Here is a 23,320-nt window from a genome sequence, read left to right on the forward strand (position 1 = left end):
AAAGTAAAACTATATACAACTAAATCTCAAGTCTCTGGGAGGTGGACTCACTGGCTGCCCACTGCCTGCACCAGCCGCCCCAGCACACCCAGGAATGACTGGTTGAAAGCAGCATTCTGGGCCATCTCCTCCGCTGCAACGCCGCTTCATTCTCCCTTGCCTCGCTGAGGAGCAAGTGGATGTTCTCATCATGCTGGGCACGGTTCCGCTCCTCCTCAGCCTGCATCTCCACAAGTACACTTGGAAGGTCCAATTTTCTGTTGCCCCTTTTCCTCCTAGACCAAAGACAGAAAAGTGATCAGAATCAGCTCTAATGGCCAAGTAAGTATACAACATACAAGGAATTTGGTTTTGGCTGTTGGTGTCACACTAGGAATATGGAAGAGAATAATAAAAAACAAAGAAACAATAGAAAGAGGAACAGGGAGGAAAAAGAAATAGTAGCAAAATTAAATAAAACAATATGTACAGAAATTTACAGCTAGACTGGAATAAACACATCAGCAAAACGATAATTGCTATAAACACAGTAGTGCAAAAGCAGAGAATGCTGTTCATGGTGAAAAAAAATGCTGTACATGTCCACAGGAATACTGACTATTGTACAGGTGTGTAGGAATGGCTCAGCTGTTTATTACAGTGATGGCAGTGGGGAAGAAACTGTTTTTGTGTCTGGAGGTTTCTGTGTACAGGGATCTGTAGCGCCTGCCAGAGGGGAGACAATTTAATGTCCAGGGTGAGTGCAGGGATGAGAATGACAAATGGAAAAAAACTCTGAAAATGTCTGCCGAGGGTTAACCCCTTGCATTTACACCTGCCTGAATTCTTGGTCGTTGGTCTCGCTGTTCTGATCATGCTTGCAGGCATTTACACCTGTAGTAATAATAATAATGCGAAAATCAACCATGCTCTCTGTTTACCGTGTCTTACCGGTGATAAGACGTTGCTGTGACTTGCTGGAGGTTGATGTTGACAGTGTCGGTGTCCGAGTTGGTACTGGTGTCGAAGCTGGTGCTGGAGAGGAGCCGCTGCTGGTGGTGGAGAGGAAGCAGGGGAGCTGGGGGCTCCGCGACGGAGGTGGAGCAGGCTTCGTACGTGGAAAGGATTCTTGAACAGAAATAAACACTCACCCTAAGTACACGAAAAACACGACATTGTAACTTGTGAAAAAAAATAAACCTGTACGACCACTAGCTTAGTTCGTCATGCAGACTGATGTATTAGCTTCTGAGAGCTAAACGTTAGAAACAGCAGCACGAAATACAAGCAGAGCACGGAGTTAGCGCTGATGGCTAACTAGCTAGCGCCGATGGCTAACTAGCTAGATTATTGTCTGCTACAGGAGACAACAACGTTACTTTCTAAATATACTTGCTTGCTTAAAGGGAGCTTGCCACCAATGGGATAAATGATGTAAAAGTTTCTTGAAGTCACAAAACACTCACCATTCTCGAACGTCTCCAATAATGCAGCAGCTGAGATCCCTCGCTGATGCCAGTCAATAGCTTCCATTAAACCTCTTCCAACACCTCCTGGTTGACCCACGCAGGTGTTCCAGTTTAACTGGTGATCAGGTTAACTGGCGATAGTTTCCGTCTCCAGATGTTTCGTCCGCACATTCGTCACGATCAGAACTGGATTTAAGTGAAATAAAGATACCAGATGAAGAAGACCTCGCCGAAAAACGCCGGCATCACTACTTAATAAAGTCTATATCCATGTAAATATCATCTACACACAGTAAAAAGAAACGTGCGGGCCGAAATAAAAAACACGTATTTTTCGAGTACTGTGAGAGGATTCGAAACCACGTAATCCAGCGGTAAAATTAAAAGACCACCGTTTTACTCATTGTGCTATCGATCAGCTCTACAAACATTCTGCTTCATCCACAGAGATCACTGTCATTCTGTCAGGTGTTTAACACCTGGTGATTGTTCAGGAATCACGCCCATGTCAACTGGAGATAATCACAACTTAACACAGGCTGCCTGGTTAAGAACGAGTCAGAAAACTATTTATTGTCTCACCAAGAAAACCCACAACATGAAAGCACGTCCGCTGCTGTGTTGTGGGTTTTCTTGGTGAGACAATATGGAAACGCTCGCAAGTTAGGTAAAATTGGCAAGATATTCACAGATTGGGACTTCCGGCCTCAATAACTCATGGGATATACGTTGTAAAAACATAAACAATGCCTCTTTCAAATCGTTGTAAGCTAGACAATGTGCTACAAGGCCAGTTTTATCAACAGTCGCTGTCTTTCAAGCTGCAGAAATAACATTGATGTCTATGAGCAGCCGGCTGTGCGACGAGTGAACAGGGACCGTCTGCAAATAGCAAAACCGCTGCAACAGCGAAGAGAGGCACTACACAAATATTCAATAACTTAACTTTTATACACTGTAGCGTCACCAAATTTACTGGAGCCATCAATTGTGTCTTGCTGGTCATACTACAAGTCTTGGTTTGATACTAAATACAAAATCTGAATGTTAAGGAATTTTCATTATTTAATTATTATTTTATTAGTCATAAAATTCAATAACTTCACTCTTATATACTGTAGAGTCACCAAAATCATTGGAGCCATCAATTGTGTCTTGCTGGTCATACTACAACTCTTGGTTTGATGCTAAATACAAAATCTGAATTTTAAGGAATTTTCATTATTTTATTATTATTATTTTATTAGGCATAAAATTCAATAACTTCACTCTTATGAATTGTAGTATCACCAAAATCACTGGAGCCTTCAATTATCTCCTGCTGGTCATACTACAACTCTTGGTTTGACACTAAATACAAAAATCTGAATTTTGAGCAATTTTTATTATTTAATTATTATTTTATTAGTCATAAAATTCAATAACTTCACTCTTATGAATTGTAGTATCACCAAAATCACTGGAGCCTTCAATTGTCTCCTGCTGGTCATACTACAACTCTTGGTTTGACACTAAATACAAAAATCTTAATTCTGAGCAATTTTTATTATTTAATTATTATTTTATTAGTCATAAAATTCAATAACTTCACTCTTATGCACTGTAGTATCACCAAAATCACTGGAGCCTTCAGTTGTCTCCTGCTGGTCATACTACAACTCTTGGTGTGATATTAAGTACAAAAGTTGAATGTTAAATAATTTTTATTCGTAATAAAATTCATTAACTTCACTCTTATGTACTGTAGTGTCACCAAACTCGCTGATGCCATTAGTTGTCTCCTGACTGTCATAGTACAACCCTTGGTTTGATATTAAATACAAAATCTGAATTTTAAGAATTTTTTATTGGTAATAAAATTCAATAACTTCACTCTTATACATTGTATTGTCACCAAAATCAGTGGAGCCATCAAATGACTCCTACTGCTCATACTACAACTCTTGGTTTGATATAAAAACATTCTTTCATAATTTTAATGAATTTTATTATTATTTTATTAGTAATTCAATTCAATAACTTCACTCTTATGTACTGTAGTGTCATCAAATTCACTGGAGCGATCAGTTGGCTCCTGATTGTCATACTACAACCCTTGGTTTGATAATAAATCAAAAATCTGAGTATGACCAGCAGGAGATAATTGAAGGCTCCAGTGATTTTGGTGATACTACAATTCATGAGTGAAGTTATTGAATTTTATGACTAATAAAATAATAATTAAATAATGAAAATTCCTTAACATTCAGATTTTGAATTTAGTATCAAACCAAGACTTGTAGTATGACCAGCAAGACACAATTGATGGCTCCAGTAAATTTGGTGACGCTACAGTGTATAAAAGTTAAGTTATTGAATATTTGTGTAGTGTCTCTCTTCGCTGTTGCAGCGGTTTTGCTATTTGCAGACGGTCCCTGTTCACTCGTCGCACAGCCGGCTGCTCATAGACATCAATGTTATTTCTGCAGCTTGAAAGACAGCGACTTTTGATAACACTGGCCTTGTAGCACATTGTCTAGCTTACAACGATTTGAAAGAGGCATTGTTTATGTTTTTACAACGTATATCCCATGAGTTAGTGAGGCCGGAAGTCCGAATCTGTGAATATCTTGCCAACTTTACCTAACTACGCTCGCAAACAAAGACGAGCCGAGCCGCACCGCGCCGAGTAGGTGCTTGTGGAATCGTGGCTTTTGAGAACAACGGTAGCTGCACATAAGGACGCCTGACGTTGATTAGCTGCGTAAATACCATTATATACAGTCTGTGGTAAATACGTATGTGAATAGCATCATTGGCTGCAGCAGCCAGTCACCGGTCACTCACTGACTCACATTGAAAAACAGCACAGAATGAATTGTTACGTGTTTGTTTTATTTACAATTTAGGTTGGATTATTATTTTTTTGTGCGCAGCGCAGATTTTCTGTGCGTGGAGACCTTGTCAGCAGTGCGCAATTGCGCACGCGCGCAGCTTAGAGGAAACAGTGCTACTACTATATCTCATTATGGTCATGTTTTTTGTCTCGTTTTGTTCACTTTGTATGCTTTTGATTGTTCTACACCTCTTATTGCCATTCTAAGTATCTTTGGTTATTTTGTGTCCTGTTTTGGTCATTTTGTGGTTGTCCAGATTTAGTTTAGTCATTCGTTTTTTCGTTTGTTTGTCCCATTTTGGTCAGTTTGTGGCCCATTCTGATTGTTTTGCATGTCTTTGGGGTCATGTACGTTCAATTTAGGATGTTGTAAGTCCCCTTTTAGTTAATTTGCATCTATCTCTCAGAAAGTCCCTGAACTGAAAAGAGGCATGCAACTACAGCAAAATATGTTTCTTAAAAGCCAAATCTCAAAGTGATAGAGCTGTAAAAGCAAGTATAAGTGTAGCAGAGGAAACGGGGAAATCTAGGTGGCCATTCTCAAAGGGTGATTTTATGAAAAACTAGTTTACCACGTTGTATGCCCTGAAAAACGGCAAGCATAGTAAGTTAAGTGGAAGATCTAGCTGCTGATTTGCAACCACAGCTCAGAGATGAAGCATAGCAAGTGTTTATTTTTCCCTGTGTGGAAAAATCTTAGACGTAGAACATGTAATGACAATTTCATCAGGACACTGGGCCTGAACCATCTTTCAATTTCAAGCACTTTTAGAGGACAAAAATTCATGAAGATCGTCCATTCCAGTCCAACTTGGTAACGACTAACCCCAGGACTGATCTACTGCTACTGCAAATGATGCAAAACAGGAATGCTTGTAGAAAACTGTTGAATGCGTGTTAATATATTTATTATACAGATCAATACAGTATAGAAACTGCCCACTTACATCTAAGGGACAGCTGCACATTAGAGCTGTTAATTTTTTTTTAATGGCACCCTTGCTGTCAGATTTATTTGTTTGTGTGTTTATTTGTTTTACAGAGCATGGCCAATTTAGAGAGAAACGTATGTTTTGGAGCTCAATCCTGACTAGAATTTAGGATGTAGTTGTGTCCTCTGCATTGTTTTTGGTAATTTTTTGGCCTACAAGTGTCCTAACTTTATATATAAAAAAGTGTGCTGAGTCTCTTGTGTACAATGTGTGTAAAATGATTTGCCAGACACCTGCATGCGTGGCAGTGCCTGTATAATCTGTGCTGAGCTGAGAAAATGAGATAAAAGTGGCTCCCAGCAGCAGTTTAGACATAAACTGCCTCCCTGCTCACTCCTCACATGACGTCATTTTATATCACGGCTGTCAGTCCAGCTTGGATGGGCGCATGCGCAGAAGCCTCCAGCCGAAGCGTCACGGCCCGGTGCAGCAGCAGCAGCAGCAGCAGCAACGTTCCCGTCACGGAGAGAGAGAGAAGCAGCACCGACGCCTTTTCCATCCAGCATCTCCGCCGACCAACACCGAACTCGAGTGGGAGCTCACAACTACACCAAGACCGTCCTCCGGCGACCGTAGTCCCCCCTCTTCCACCTCAAAATGTCCGTTGGCAGCGACTTTGGGAACCCGTTAAGAAAATTCAAACTGGTCTTTCTCGGGGAGCAAAGCGGTAAGACGCGTTTAATTTCTACCAACAAGTTCGTTTTCGGTGACAAGTGAGGCACCTACCGGCCGGGCGGCAAGTTCTTCAGGCTGGAGACGGTTAGCTAGCTGGTCGTGACTTGTGGTGTTTAAAACTGAAGAAGAAATGTGACAAGTGACAGCGGAGGGCGTTATTTTAACCAAAATACCAGCTTCACTCAGCAGTCCCTAAGTTTAAGTGGCTTTAACGTCCGCCCCGTAACGCCGGATATTAGTTTGAAACAGCCAGGACAAGCTGTGACTATTTACTTGTAAATGCTCGCTAAATGAGAGTGTGTGCAGCTCCAGGTCTGATGCTGCTGTGGATGGTACAAGTTGGTAAATATTGCTGTGTGTTGAGACACACCCAGGTTGTCAGTGGCGATAAGTTGTGTGGCTGCAGTCTCTGCCCTGGTATTGTTCCAGTCTGCCTGCTGAGTAAGGCTGCAACTATCCAATACCTTCAATCATCTTCATTTTCTCGAGTAATTCATTAGTTGCTTGCTCTGTGAAATGTCTGGAATAGTGAAAAATGTCGAACAGTGTTTTTCAAAGCCCGCGATGACATCCTCAAATGTCGTCTATTGTCTAAGAATATACAATTTAATGTCACAGAGCAGTAAAGAAACCTCACATATCAGAAACTGGTGTCGGAGAATTTAGACTGCTTTTGTTCTTTCAGAATTACACCACAGTTTAACTGATTGTACACATAGTTGAGGCTAAATGTAATAGTTGACAACTAATGAATTACTCGATTAATAATTGCAGCTCTCCTGCTCAGGCAGACCGAGTCCATGTTTCTGCACACGGATGTGTGCTCTATAAATTTTAATAAGGGTTGACTGTCACATGCTTTTTACAAGGCCAAAACTGATAATTAATTGGGTCAGTTGTTCGGTCTGTAAAATACCAAAAAATTAAAAAAAAATTTAAAAAAGTCAATCAGTGTTTCCAAATGCCCAAGATGATGTCCTCAAATGTCTTGTTTTGTCCACAACCCAAAAATATCGAATTTAATGTCACAGAGGACTAAGAAACCTGATATTTAAGAAGCTGGAATCAGAGAATTTAGACAACAGAACTGATTATGGACATAGGGGATACATTTAATAGTTGCCCTGCTGCTCAGGCAGACCAAATCCATGCTTTTGAACACAGATCTATTCTATGAATTTTAATAGGGGTTCACTGTCTTGTTTTTTTCAAGGCTAATACTGATAATTTGTTATACTGGATCCAAGGAAGCAACTAATGATTATTTTCTGAATTAATCAGTCAGTTTGGTCTGTAAAATGACAGAAGATACTTTAAAAAGTCAATCAGTGTTTCACGCAACCCAGCATGATGTCGTTAAATGTTTTGATTTGTCCACAACCAAAAAATATTAAATGAAATGTCACAGAAGAGTAAAGAAATTTCATGTTTAAGAAACTGTAGTCAGAGAATTTTGACTTTTCTCTCCTAAAAAAATAGTCAGATTGATTAATCGATTATTCAAATGATAAGGGTATAATATAATAGATGACAGCTAATCAGTTAATTGATTAATCATGGCAGCTCTCCTGCTTAGTCTTACCAAAGCCTATAGTGATTATTAATAATCAAGGAACTACGGAAGCAACTAATGATTATTTTTATAGTTGATTATGTTTTCATGATTATGTCTCATTTTGTCTGCAACTTAAACTCAATTTAATGGCATGAAAAGGTAAAGAAACCAGAAAATATTCACATTTGGAAATATGGAATCAGAGGATTATTTTCGTGATTAATCGATCAGTTGTTTGGCCTATAAAACGGTGAGTTGGAGTTAAAAAAAGATTAAAATTTAAGGCAGATGGATGGATGATGTTACCCACTGGACTTGAGAGTCCTGTTTTAAAGCCTCAGTTTGCTGTTTGGCTGTTGCCATCTTGAATTTGAAACCAGATGTAACAAGCGAGCTTGTTCATCTGACTGTTTATATGACATTATGGTAACAATTTGGAAGCATGTCATGCTTTATCATCTATTTTGTCTAAATGGGATCATAGTTTACAAAATGAAAACCTTTAAACCCTTGAAACTAGCAGTCAAGACCTTAAACTCATTAGGATAATATCATAGCAGTGTTATAATGTTCTAAATTAAGTTAGGAGTGGGGTCATTTTCCTCATATGCTTCTACACCATGACTATTTTTTGCATCCGAAGCAGTCGCCCCCTTCTGTCTGTTATGAAGGACGTAGGTTTCACTTCCGCTTTAATGTAACTTTTCAAATCATCTCTTCTACGGTTTATGTGATGATTAACTTCACAGTTGACAACTAATCGATTAATCGCTGCAGCTCTTCTGCTGAGGCTGAGCAAGTTTGTTTTGAATCCTGACCTTCTCTTTGAGTCTGAGTTTCAAAATCCAAGCATGACACAAAATAAAACATTCATGTGGAAACTCATCCTCTGGGTTCTGTTCCATCCCAAGCTTCACTTGCCCACACCCTCAGACTGTCAAAAGCTTCTCCTCTTCTGAGCCAACAAAATTGTTTTCCACAAGATTACACTGAGCTGACTGAGACATGATTTGAATGTCTAGGTATATTTTTATTTTTTGTTTGAACGGGCCAGGTCTGTTTTATGGTCCAATTCAGAGGTCTTCAGCAGCCAAATGAACCACATTAGTCACAGTTCAGTCCTCCTGTAGGTCCTATTGATCATCCAGTATAGTGGGGTCATGCATTAAATTGAATAATGGTTCATTTACAGCCGTGTGGCATACTTATTATCTAAATAATACCTAATTTATGTTGTCTAATAGCCAACCAAATGAGGAACCGTCACAGAACAGTGAAATACCACAGCATGAACCATCTTGTTCATTCCCTGTTAGCTGGCTCTTACTTTACGGAGCGCTTGATTTCGGCTGAATTTCTATGAGCAGAGCATGACTTTTAAACGTCAATATTGCAGTCGATCATGTTCATTTAATTGCTGGAAGCCAGCGATCAAGATTAATATTGGATTAATTGTGCTGCCTTTGCAATGAGTGAAGGAAATAATCAGTTGTAGCCTTTGTTAGAACAGATTGCAGTGCATTCAGAGGTTTGTTTTCTATCAAAAGTTATTAGATGTGATGCTTCATACTGCTCTTTTGTAAGCAATAAAACTAATAACATGCCCCCCTCTGTCTTTTCACAGTGCTTTCATCTCTAAATGAAAATAAATTAGATGACGTATATATAAAATAGACACACTTAATCCCTGTTAGTTGTGCTTTACTCTTGGGCAATTTTGTGATATTAAGCGCCAAGCAACAAGCCAAAGGGGATTTGATTGCACAAACATAATATCAGGGAGTGAACGGTATTCACCAGACCACAAAGCCAGCTGAATGTTTTGACGTGATAAATTATGGTCAGGTTCGGCATATAAAGAGACACCATTTTGTCTTCTGTTAAAGTAGCAAACTAAATTTCAGGATTTTAGATTGAGTGGCATAAAATATCTAGTAAAGGAATATAAGTTGATTTTAGTGTATTTTTCATATTTTTGTGAACTGCATAAAGCCTCTATAGTTCAAATACAATTGGTTTGTCTTTACAATCATTTGGATTCAGAATAAGCAGTCATATGCTTTTGTGTTCACTCTGTGGTTTTTAATATCTGGAAGACGTGATAGTCTTACATGAACATGAACTGGTTTTAACTTACAAAAGGCCTGAATTATTGATGAGGAACATTTCTCATCAGTGAATCATTTCATATCATAAGCAATGTGAGCCACTTAGTAATTAAATTCCATAATGGGGAAACTTCTTTTAAATTTGTTACAGGCTTGCACTCACTGCTCATTAGCGTCTGGTGTTAAAGGATGACGTTTTAGGGCTTGTTTACTCACACATTTTGACAGGATGGCTTATATTCATGTTTCTTTCTGTCTGTTCTGTTGCAATGAAACATATTTTATGCTACACATGCTATCGAATTGCAGTGTTTAATGTGTTTCTCCCATGATGCATAATAAAGGATTACAGACTCAGCATTTCCTATAATTACAGCTAACCTTACTGTCACCTAATTAAGGCAACTGCTGTTTTATCAGTGAGATGACACTTTGGGTTGTAATGTAATCTTGGAGTTTTGTCAGATTTTATAAAATGAGATACTATGATTTGTAGGCCTTCATGATATTGGAAAAACTGACATTGCAATATTTTGTTTTTCTGTGATATCAAAAAACAGCTTAGTAAATACAGCATGGATAAGATGCAGTCTGTGGCCACAACACTGCGATCTGATCATTGTTTTGAGGTTGTTGAGAAAAATGCAGTTGTGCTGTAAATAGCATTTTTTTTAATAGGAAGTACTTATTATAAAGTGGACAGTAAGACTGGTGTAGAACTCCTTTCTCCTGCAATGGAATAGGGATGTAAATCGTCAACAATTTTCTTAACCCATAGTTCGATAAGCCATTCCATAAGCTATTATAGGTATATTTGACAACACACAATATTTGTAATAGTGGTGATTTGTTTAAAAACTGCCATATAGCTTGAATGCCACATTAGACTGCAGCTTGTAATGAATACGTCATTAAACGCTACAGAAGTCTGTGGCTAAAATATTTCCATACAACTGACACTGCATTTAATTTCAAGTAAGAAAAATCTCAGCTAAAGCCTAACTTCTGAATTGGAATAAATGCTGTTCTATCACACAGACTTCTCTTGTAGATAATCATTAAAAATAAGATGGGTGTGAGTGTTTTAGTGTTGTGCATATTGTGATCTTGTGCAGTGCTATTTTTGAGGTTTGTCAGGCTTTAGAAGGTTAGATGCTCTGGCTGGCCTCATTCTGTAGTGTCTTTGGTAAAATGTTGTGGGTTGTTGAGCTCTAAAGCCCCCGAAGACCCCGTAGGTCTGTACTGAGGTGTCCTAGCCAGTCTGGAGGAGTCGCGTCTGTGCCTGTTATCAGTGCAAAGGGACTTTATTTGTCAACCATCCAGACAGTGGCAGTGCCCTGCCGCCAGCCTCTTGTTTGGTTGGGTCGTCTCCAGTGGAGCTGTGTCTGTCTGACTTGTCTGCTATAATTGCAGCTGGTGCCCAGTCGGGCGTGAATCCCGTCAGCTCTGCCACTATCATTTATTAATGTACACGACTGGACTCAAGTATGTCAGGAACAGGGGCATCCGCAGCACCGAGCCTGCTGTGAAAAGACCACTTGTTCTTTCTGGGTTGAGAGTTTCTGTACACAGTGAAGTCCCATAATAGCGGAAGTGTTGGAAAAATGTGTCTATAAAGGGAAAGATGGCATGATGTTCTGTTGTTCATAAAAGAATCAGCTAACGTCAGAGAGGTGGGGGCTCCAGATTAAGTGGGTGGAAGCAGGCAGAATGTTAAATGAGCTGTCAGGAAGTCTCTCCTCCTGCATACTTCTCTGGGTGTTTTCTACACTCCCTGTACAAAGAGGCCTGGCTAAAGATTTCCTTGACAAAGCTGAAGGCTTTGAGCGAGCCAATGAGCTGTTTCCAAGTCTGTGTGCCCACGCTCCTGGCGGAAGCAGCATTTTGACAGCTCCAGCCCGAGAGCAATCAACCAGGTCGTTGTTATAATACCTCAGATCTGCATTTATTGTGTCATACATGTTTGGTCATAAGCTAGTTTTAAAAGGAGCAGTACACTGTGGTACTTTGTAAAAGCCAATTGTTTGGAGGTAATCCCCTGCTGCATGCTTCATTTCACCTCAGACAAACAGATGGAAATACATTTGGTCGATGCATCCGCATGGCTGCTGTGAGATTTGCTCACTGAATCAAAATGCCATCTTCTGTCTTTTACTACACAGAGATTGCCATCGCACCGACTCAGGCTGGCTTCAAAATACTGCTGAATCACTGGACCAATATGCTTCAGAATAGTTTTTAGTTGGTTGTCTAATGCATCAATCACTGTGTCTCCATGAAACAGTTTTCAGAGCAAATGAAACTCTGGGTTTTGGCTGGCCCGGCCAGGGAGCAGTCGACACAGTTCCCCACTGAGGGTTTGTAATGACAAAGGCAGATATGGATACTACATATTTTCACACTGATGTGTGTAACATGCAGCTTTCTACACAGAAACTGCACAACGATAAGCAGAGGTAAGAGAAAAAATCCTACAGTAACTGAAGCCAAGTCAAACTACTGATGCAGTCTTTTTTTCTAGTGTAGGTAGTGCAGTGGACTCATCTTTCAATTCATGTTAGATATGATGCATTTCCGTGTATTAGTATGCAAGGCTCTGGCCCATTTCAGGCAAGAACCTGTCAGGTTTGATTTGAAACTGATTTCCAAAAGCTGCCTCCAGGACTTGATGTGTAGATGTGCACCCATTTCTTCACAGTAACAGACATACATTAGATGATGAAAATTTCTTGCTGTGTGAATCAGAGGTGGTTGTAGATGAAATGTGTTGAGAACACTGCTGGGATTTTCATGTGGGCTGGTTTGTTTGTTGTATTCCTTTCGTCACAAATGTTCCCGCTACTTCAAACTTTATATAACATCTTTGGAAACCCGCCTGCATGTGATTTATTTAGAACACTAGCATTTAAATCATCCTCTATATTTAGGTGGTTTTAACATTATAGTACCTAACTGCAAAGAGTATCTACCAGGCTAATAGTAAGAATATGTCATCATCTGTTGAATTTTCCCAGGTAGGAGTGACATTGATACAGAGGCTTTTGTAAAACACCTCCAGATGATTAAAAGCCATTTCACCATTCAGATATCTTCAACTCCAAGAAATCACTGCTTGCTCTGTTTTCTTCACTACAGTGCTGCAGGTCTGTCAAGCAAAAATATTGCTAACAAAGCAAAGAAAATGCTGCCACCTTCTTAAAATCCAAAGTCAATTTTTATAACATTGTGTTTCACAAAAGATCTCCAAATGACAAGCCTACCGAGTTTTTGTAGACTGAATGAGGATATAAAAAGTGGAGAAGCATAGAAGCACCAGTTAGCATATTTACATAGTTAATGAGCAAGATTTCCTTTACCTCGTCCTGTGCAGGAGCACGAAGGTCCACACTGAAATAGTGTTGTGTGGAGCAGCCACTTTGTTTGTTTCCCATTTACAGAGCCAGGGCTATATACAAATACCCAATGACAGAATGGCCAACTACTGGACCATGATGAGATATTTGCAAATTTAGTTTTGAGGCACGAACCACTATCTTTGGCTGACTTTCAGCTGGGAACGTTCTTCTTCACTCTCCTTCTTTTATCTGCCACACTGGAATTTTTAAATGTATTAATTTTTCCTCTGTTCATTTTTAAAGTTTACTGTCTTGGCTTGACGAATCATAATGACATAAAACAAAGTGCCATATTGATGTGACAGTTTCAAAAGTAAAGTGCGCTCCTTAAAGATGCAGCTGAGAATAGATGCATGTTCTGCATGGTGCCATTAAACCATAGCAGAAGAAGGTGGTGCAAACATGGAGAGCTATGTAGAAATAGTTACTGAAATATCACACTCATCCAGGGGGTAAATGAAACAGTACAATTATGAAAAATGATCATGGCCTACTGCAATACTTGCAGTTGGGCAATTATGGGATAACTGTGTTTAGCCTTGTGGTAAATGAACTAGTTGTGTAACGGCATGTACTGCTAGACTGCAACAGACTGACCCTTCTAACAATCTCTAATTTGACTGAACCTGTTATTAAGTAAAAGGATGCTAAAGATAGGCACTGGTTTCGGTGTCCATCTGTCCCAACATCCTGACACTCCTCTAAAATTTAATCCTTTATTGTGGTACAGCCAAGAACTGTGCAGTAAACATTGTTACCAGACCTTTAGTTTATAGGATTTTCCTTGAATGAGAGACTGAAGATATTTTATCAGTATTGACTTGAAGATTGAGTCCAGCCTTCATTACCTCAGCAGGAGTTGTAACATCTGATAATCTACCTGCATCTGAAGATAACTGGTCATCTCTTTCATCTCACATCTAATTGCGTCTTCCCGGCAAGTGCTGTTCTTCTGTTATAGATTAAGGAAGTGGCTGTCTGACAGCTTTGATCTGTTATTGATTGACTCAGCTGCCCATTAATGGGGCTGCCCGTTAATGGGCAGCTGAGCTGGGCCTTTTGTCTGTGGCTTAAGGTTAGAACAGATGTTTTCTCAACCCGGGCACACATCTTTATATCAATCAGTCAATTAATCAGTCACGTATGGGATCAATACACTTAATAATTAAGGAGAATACTTGGGACAAATACAGTAAGAACATAATTGAATAAAAATTAAAAATAAAATAGTCACATGACATGTCAGCTCTGGGAATGTTAATGCTGGCCTGTAGGTCAATTGGTAGCTTCACCACTTTGATCGAGACTGAAATATCGACAAAACTCAGTTATATGTGCTTTAACATCACCATTGTAGCATTATCATTGTGCATATTTGAGCATGCTGGCATAACCATTAGCGTCAACGCCCAGAGGAAACAGCTGTAGACCCTGTGTGTCAGTTTGTGGTCTTTTAGAACTACTTTTTATGATATGCTGTTCAACATCGAAAATCAAATATGTTCAATACTGACTCCTGTGTCACACCTGCACAGCTGGATGCTTCCAGCATGAAGATGGTGCGAATGTTGGATTGTTTTTTTTTACTGAAGGTTACAGATAATAGGCGACGCAGACAGCTGCTGTCCAACTTTGTGAAGGTGGGGGAGCAGGTGGTTTCCAAAAGTATCCAACTGTCCAACATGCACTTATGTCAGATCATAAATCTAGTTTCCAGTCTTTTGGTACTTAAAGGTGGAATACACAATTCATATCCAGTACCTGTTTTTTCAAATTCAGTGAGTTTCTCCTCAAAGTCTGCTAGCTGTTTTGTGGTTGTGCTTTAAAGAAATCTGGTATTTGTATGCGGCTATGGCTCTGTAAATGGGAAACTAACAAAGTGGTTAGACCGATTCACACAATACTATTCTAGTATAATATACACGTTTGAACATTTGCACAGGACAGGTTAAAAAGGAGGAAAAGAGGAGATGGGAAGAAAGGGGGCGGTGGGGGTGAGAGAGACGGTAAATCTGGCACTTTATAACCTTCTAAATATGCTAACTAGCTAAAAAACAGCAATCCCTCTCCATAATTGCTCCACCTTTACCCTGCAACACATTTATAACTGTGTATAAAAAAGTGAAGTGCCTAAAATAGTATTGGTGACTGTAGGTTTGTGTTTTTGAAATATGTAATATTTCCTGACTTATTAAGAGGTGCTTTCAGTCCTGCAGCAGCTGGTTTGCAGCCAAGGAATACCAAGCAGAGTGATGGTAGCTCTATATACATATGCTGCACAGCTGAGTGGGCGTGTTCCCACAGGCCCATGGGAAAGCACAGCCTCACTTATACACTCTGCCCAGAATAAAACAAATCAGTCTGCTACCCATGCAGTGATGTAGAGAAACTGTCTGATTCAGTTCCACCCATCTGTGTGCCAGTGAAAAGATTTTGGGAGCAGCATCTGACGACACACTTTCACAAAAAGCAGGAATAAAACGGCAAGGGTGGGTGCTGCTCTCTTATAAATGCAACTTCGTACCCTACTGTTTTAAAGATCAATTTTAACAAGGATCCAGGAACTTTTAAAGAGCCTCACATTATTCAGCGGTTTGCAGACTATTCTCTCTGAATTGCACGTCTCAGAAATGGATTGTCTTCTTGCTTAATGTGAGCTCTCTCGAAGGAGAAAGACAGAGAATCCTATTTAAACATAATCCCAGTTGCTCAAACAGAACGGCTCAGTGAATAAAATCCCCACTGTGGAGGAAGTTATTTACCCAGCATGGTACGTGACACTTGACTGAGTTCAGCAGGTCTCCATCAGTGCTTTCTCCAGTTCCCCGGATGAGCCCTCATCATGGGGCTGCTGTAGCCTGAGTGCAGCCTGCTGTAACCTTTACCTCACCTAGTGTTCAGTGTTTTGTTTTGTTTTTTTTTTTAATTTAAGTAATGAATTTTTAGCTGTTTTTGTACATAGTTACGCCTCAGATTATTCATACTCATGCCACATTTTGATTTTGTAGTGAATTTTTATTTCTCCAATCAGTTTCTTCTGGCTGAAATGACAGAAGGCAGCAATACATTGTGCTGAAGATCAAATCAATCAATCAAACACTTCTTATAATTGCTAACAATCTTTTTGCATGTCTCCACTGGGATTTTGTTCCATGCCTCTATTGTGAAGATCTGTAGATCTTTGTGGTTGTAAAGCTTTCTTGCAATCACTCTGGTCTTCAATTCCCGCCACAGATTCTTAATGGGATTTTGGTCTGAACTGGTTATGCCTCTCCCAAATGTTGATATTGCATGCTGATATTGCATTGTTTTCTATTAACAATTTCTTGATGACTAGGCTGAATGTTTAAGATCACTGTCATGTTTGACGATCCAGCGCTGTTCAAGGACACGTTACTCTGCAGACTGAAGTTTTCCTGTAGAATTTTAATGTTGTCCTTTTCTCTCATGATGCTATTTACTTTGACAAGAAAGTCAGGCCCATCAGCTGAAAAACACCCCTACAGCTTTACATTCCCACCACCATATTTGACTGCGAAGATTGTTTTCTTTGGGGGGGGAGTTGAAGGCTTCTCCTTTTGTTACCAAATCAAAGCCATGTCCCTGTGTCCAACCTTTGAGATGTGTCACATTGTAAAACTCCTTTTATTTTTTATTATGTTTGCATAATGGCCACTGACAGTTGAAAACACCTGAGTATGTCTTCATAGCCTTTCCTTATCTTTTGAACAACCTTAATGCACAACTCTCTCTCATTGATGGAGCCTAATAGCTCACTAAGCTCTTTGGTTTAGCCTTGACTTAAAAACTACTACATCAGCTGTTCTTGGTTTATAGCTCAATAGCATACTCCAGAACATATTAGAAATTACAAGAATAATTTGGAATGGAATAGAGGCTGCAATTTCTCGATCTTTCAAGGGGTATGAATAATTTTGGACATTTACATTAAAACATTAAAAAACATAATCATTAAAATCCCCCATTAAGTCCCTGTTGTGACATCTGATTGTCCATTGGCACAGTCTTTTGTAAGTCACTATTTTAAAGCACTGTTCAATACAAGAGATGCCTGTAAGAGTATATTGTCTCATTGAGATGCTAGTGTAGCAACATGCAGAAGGTCCTGCCAGGATTTATGGCGTGGCGACATGCTGAACATTCATCACTCCAGTTTAACATAGTAGGGAGTGTTTTATCTAACTCACTAGGCAAAGAAATGAATCACTACCAGATGACGTGCAGAGAAACAGGTGGCAGAGATGCTGTGGGGCCGCTGCAATGCAGGGCCAGTCTGAGGCCTCTGATGCTTACTCATGATGTTCTCGTATTCAGCTATTCTTAGAGACATTACATTTTTTTCTTTTTAGTGTTTCTGTCTTTCCGCAGCCCTTTATAGAGCTCATCCTGTCTTTGTACATAGATGGACAACAAGGCCTCTCCAGGCCTTGTTTTTCATCTTTTTGTCTATTTCCCTCCTGAATGATTCCTTACTAGCTCATGTACTGTGTTTTGTCCTAGACATTCTTGTAGCTTTGGGAGGGCTTAGCCTTGGAGCAAAGGCAATCCTTGATCTCAAACAAAATGGTTACAAATGCTTGTTTTGTTTCTGCTGTGGAATAAAGACCCACAGGTAAACAGACTAGAAACTTAAATTAGAAAATAGTGTGAGATCAACCTCGAGTCAGCATTTCTTTGTTGGGCCCAGTATGCAGTATGTTCCAGACTGTTGGGTTCCTGCCAACAAGCAAATGTGCAGCTTTTATGATCTGACATATAGTGTGGCCTAGATCAGGCTACACTATAGTCTTTCTGCCAGTCATTTTTACCACGTAAACTACAGGAATACTGTATTTGCATGTGTAGCCCAGGGGTTTAACTTGTGCATGAAGAAATATGCACTTTGTGCATTTGTCAGTTGGTCATAATAAAAAACTCAGGTCTGTTGTGCCCGTATATAACAAATCTTTAAGAGGATTAGTCAGATCTATTTATTGTCAGTATTTCTGAGTGCCAGTTCAAGGGGAGCAGGTGCAGATTTGTAGTGTTGGGTGGAATTAACATTGGGTCTGTAATGAGCAGCGTGCAGGATGGTGAATTATAGGGAAATGCAGTAAAAACTAGATTATTTTTAAAAGAGTGTACACTACCAGTCAAGTTTAGACACACCTATTCATTCAATGTTTTTTCTTTATTTTTACTACTTTCTACATTGTAGAGAAATACTGAAGACATCAAAACAATGAAGCAAGGTATATGGAATTATGCAGCAAACAAACATTTGTGAAATAACTTGAAATATGTTTTATATTTTATATTCCTCAAGGTAGCCACCCTTTGCTTTGATTCCTGCTTTGCAAACCCTTGGCATTCTCTCAGTGAGCTTCCTGAGGCAGTCACCTGAAATGGTTTTCACTTCACAGGTGTGCCTTGTCAAGGTTAATTTGTGGAATTTCTTGCCTTCTTAATGGGGTTGGGACCATCAGTTGTGTTGTGCAGAAGTCAGGTTGGTACACATTTGACAGCCCTATTTGACAACTGTTAGAATCCATATTATGGCAAGAACCAATCAGCTAATGAGAAACAATAGTCCATCATTACTTTAAGAACTGAAGGTCAGTCAGTCCAGAAAATTGCAAAAACTTTGAATATATCTCCAAGTGCAGTCACAAAACCATCAAGCACTACAACGAAACTGGCTTACATGAGGACCACCTCAGGAAAGGAAGACCAAGAGTCATCTCTGCTGCTGAGGATAAGTTCATCCGAGTCACCAGCCTCAGAAATGGCAAGTTAACAGCACCTCACATTAGAGCCCAGATAAATGGCACAGAGAGTTCTAGTAACAGACACATCTCTACATCAACTGTTCAGACGAGACGACCAATCAGGCCTTTATGGTCAAATAGCTGTTAAGAAACCACTACTAAGGAAAAGCAACAAGCAGGAGAGATTTGTTTGGGCCAAGAAAAATAAGGAATAGACATCAGACCAGTGGAAATCTGTGCTTTGGTCTGATGAGTCCAAATTTAAGATCTTTGGTTCCACCCACCGTGTCTTTGTGCGACACAGAAAAGGTGAACGGGTGGTCTCTACATGCGTGGTTCCCTCCGTGAAGCATGGAGGAGGAGGTGTGATGGTGTGGGGGTGCTTTGCTGGTGACACTGTTGGGGATTTATTCAAAATTTAAGGCACACTGAACCAGCATGGCCACCACAGCATCCTGCAGTGACATGCCATTTCCATCCGGTTTGCGTTTAGTTGGACCATCATTTTATTTTTCAACAGGACAATGACCCCAAACACACCTCCAGGCTGTGTAAGGGCTATTTGACCAAGAAGGAGAATGATGGAGAGCTGCATCAGATGACCTGGCCTCCACAGTCACCTGACCTAAACCCAATGGTTGGGGATGAGATGGACTGCAGAGTGAAGGACCAACAAGTGCTCAGCATCTCTGTCAACTCCTTCAAAACTGTTGGAAAACTGTTTCAGGTGACTACCTCATGAAGCTCATTGAGAGAATGCCAAGAGTGTGCAAATACACACTCTTGGCATTCTCAAAGCAAAGGGTGGCTATTTTGAAGAATCTGAAATATAGAACGTGTTTTGACTTATTTCACACTTTTTGTTACTACATAATTCCATATGTGTTCATTTATAGCTTTGATGCCTTTGGTGAGAATCTTCAATTTAAATAGTCAGGAAAATAAAGAAAAACATTAAATGAGAAGGTGTGTCCAATCTCTTGACTTGTAGTGTATATGTGCACTTCAGTAGTATTTAGTAATTTTTGTAACAGAGTATAAAGCCCATCTCCAAAAACACAACTTGGTCTTGATGTTGCAACAGGAAGAGCAACCAAGCTAGTTCCAGTTTTATAATAGGAAACGTGGATCCTGACAGTAGCTTTGAGACTGGAGTGGTTTAAAATGTATATTTATACGTATATATAGTGCCACATCCTTATTATTTATGAGCCTGCTCGGTGAAACAGAGACCAGGAGCAGACAAGGATCAGGAAGAAATTAAATTGTGACGAAGAGAACCAGTGGAGAACAGGGCAGGTGTCTTGGTTAGTGTTTGATAACATTAGCTAATATGTTATATCACAATACCATAAAGTTTGCTATCACATATCAGGATCAACCCCGTGTGAGTTAGGAGGTAGGAGAGTTGCACTGTGGCATAAACCATCAACTTGACTTTCACCCAGAAGACTCTTGTCTTGTCCCCTGATAGACGAGAAACCATCAATCTCTGAATTCAGTTTCATTTTCAGTTGTTTATTTACTTTTGGTTTTCACTTGCTTTCTGGTTAGATTTAGGCACAAAAGCTAGGTGTTTAAGGTTTAGGAAAATATTGTGCTTTTTTAGACACTTTTACAAGTTTGGTTAAGGTTTGGCAAGAAATTTTTTTGAAGCATCTCCTCAATTTTCTGGCTTACCAAGGTGACAAATCCTTTGGTTGGCTAGCTGAAAAGGAATGATGGTGAAGCAGTAAAAGACATGGCGAAGAGACATTGATTTGAAACGTATTTGTGATATGTTACAAACAAACCTAACCTGGCAGAAAATACATTTCCCTCAAAACATAATTAGAATGCAGTTCAGTTTTACAGGAACGTAATTTTGTGTAAACTGGGATGATCAGGATATAACACAACTAGTACTGACCACTTAATACTGGGCTAGGTGTGAGCATCAGTCGTATCTCACTCGTCTAACACAAATCAATGCTGTTTTATGGTGTCACACGAGAGAGAGAGAGAGCTTACTAATGTAGAAGTTTGCAAACATAAAAGAATACTTACAGGGCACAGGTTCCATTAAGCTGAATCCGTGACCAATGCAGCCACCAGAATCAAGAGCTGCTGCTGATGGTGGAACCGAAGCTGCTGTGTGTACTGAAGAAACCAAATCAGCAAACGGTCTCACATGCCTTGACTTCAGCATTCCTTCTCAAACTTCTGTCTTTGTATCTCCAGTAACATAATCCTCCTATCTAAAATGAGCACTGCATACATTTTTGCATGATAGATGCAGCAGTGTGGTCTCATGACTTGCACAAAACTGATCCTGGCAAGAAAGCAGATTTATTGTTGGGAGAAATGTGGACTCAATGTTCTGATGATCTTCATCATACTGTATTCCACCATGATGAAAAATTGTGAAACACCAGGTAATTAACAAAAACAACTACCATTCTAAACCACGCCTGCTCAGACTCACTACCACCTACTACTGCACAGTGGTCTGAGTTCCTATTGTGACGTAATATGACATATTGTGAACAAAAGCATGCTTTTGAAGCTGAATTTCTGCCTTTGTCTCATAAAATATATTAACTTAAAACAGTCTTTCCAAGAAATACCAAGCATAAATTTAGTAAAAATTCCACCCACAAATTGCTCTTTAATGTGGTGTCAACTCATGATCTTAGCTTTTTGAAAAACCACATTCCGAATTTGAATTAGAATTGACTGAATGTAATTGTTCTTGCTTGTGTAACACACAAGCCAAAAGCTGAGGCCAAGTCAGTCTGACCCACTGGTTTGTCAGTACACTCATGAGCACTATTTATTGTCTCTGGCTGTGTGCCAGGGTCAAGGAGCTTGTAGACTCAAGTGGGATGCCCATGTTGCCCTGTTTATTAGCCTTGAGAACTGATGGCTCTGTTGCTGAGTTTGTTTTGGAATGTTTCAGCCTTCAGGGTAATAAAATGGCTAAACGTAATTTATATAAGTCAACATGTGCTTGAAAAACATTTATTTCTAAGATATATGGTATCCTTGGTGTGACAGGTTGAGATGTGTCAAGGTCGAAAGTGCGTTTCTCCTGCTTAACTAACTGTCTTACAGTGCTGCATGTTGACTAAATCTAACCATTAACTGGCACATTCAGTACTGGTTTGACAAGCTTGGTTTACAAATAGTTCAGCATAAATTAATTTTTGCAAAAGATTGCTGAGAAAATTAAGAGGCTTAAAGTGGTATATTTACATCATCATCATCACACAAAATGATTAAAACTGAACCTCACTGTTAGCGCTACTACACATTGGTCAATATCACCCAATACATTCCTGCGCTGCCCTTGTTTTTCCATTGACAGCAAAGGAAATTGCGTGTTCTGGACACCTGGATAGTGACATTTCAGTTAATTAACAGTCAACAAAGGGTATAAATCTTTGCAGGGTGTTGTATTGAAGACACACCAGTCTTTGAAGTGTTTTTCCAGTCAGTTTTGTAATGATATGGGGTTCAATCAGTCATTTTCCTCTCATGTTTACTGGAAACTACCCTAACTGCACAGATTTATAATTCAGCTTTCAGTCAGTGAGCTATTTATTCTGGCTCCTAGTCATATCTACAGGGTAATTTTAGAGCTCAAACTGAAAATTAAATTAACTGGTAACTATAATCAGTTCACTAGGAAGTCATACAGAGTCTGTGCTGGAAGTAGTTCAAGTTAGTGTGCAGTGATGAAGTGGTGGTTAATGGTGATGTAGAGGGACAAAACTTTAGTTTATAATCTAAGCTAAAAAAATGAATAAGTGTGTACCTGTGCAGTTTAGGCTGTCCTTCCAGATGTATGCAGGAGAATAAAATTGGGGATGTTTGAAGGTTTTTAGATGTTTTATCAACGTCTTAAGTTTTCAGATGGCATGATCCCAACTTCATTGTAGTATATAAGAATTTATATAATATTTTTAGTGTTAAATATCATTTTGTTGGCCGTTTGTGTGAGACTTGTTAAATCCCAGCAGTATTGGAAATTGGTTGCGTAGTTATTAAGCAACTAGGATGCTGATCTGTTCCATCTTGTGATAAGTTTGATTAATAGATGGTAGCCTCGCCAATAACTACTATATTTTGTATTTATCATCTTTCGAGGTGCTTCTGCTTGTTTTCTTTAACACCAGGAACGATGAGTGATCGGTGCAACATATTTCACAGTATGTTTTTAATTTGAGTAATAACATTTGCTCCTAGGCTCTGTGTATTTCCAGTCAGCTTCATAAATTTGCTTTGTCAACCCCACAACTGCTAATTTGAGCTGAGTGTATAATGTAATTAGGACTTTTTTATCTGCTGTACTCAACACTGAGAACACAAGTGAATCTGATATTAGCAAGTAGAAGTAATACAGCATGTGTCTGGAAGACTGGAAATGAAAGCAGCAGCCTGTTTGGATGCTGTTTTCATTTCTCCAGCCTCCAGCTGCCCTCTGCCTTGTGAGAATGAAATCTAATTTAAACATTAAAGCATC

At 39.5% G+C, this 23,320-nt stretch overlaps 1 protein-coding gene across 2 annotated transcripts in view; it reads left to right on the top strand.

Annotated features, from left to right (window-relative positions):
* The first annotated feature begins 5,708 nt into the window (after positions 1-5,708).
* rab6ba (RAB6B, member RAS oncogene family a) overlaps positions 5,709-23,320 on the top strand; it is a 77,218-nt gene continuing 59,606 nt past the window's right edge. Inside the window, exon 1 of one of the 2 annotated variants that reach the window (XM_035945825.2) lies at positions 5,709-5,982. In XM_035945825.2, coding sequence (XP_035801718.1) covers positions 5,913-5,982 — 70 coding nt within the window. In that variant the 5' untranslated portion in view covers positions 5,709-5,912. The remainder of the gene's footprint in view (positions 5,983-23,320) is intronic. The other variant, XM_023264969.3, reaches the window with a different exon arrangement.

The sequence above is a fragment of the Amphiprion ocellaris genome, chromosome 2 (genome assembly GCF_022539595.1).
Source record: "Amphiprion ocellaris isolate individual 3 ecotype Okinawa chromosome 2, ASM2253959v1, whole genome shotgun sequence".
Lineage (NCBI taxonomy): Eukaryota > Metazoa > Chordata > Actinopteri > Pomacentridae > Amphiprion > Amphiprion ocellaris.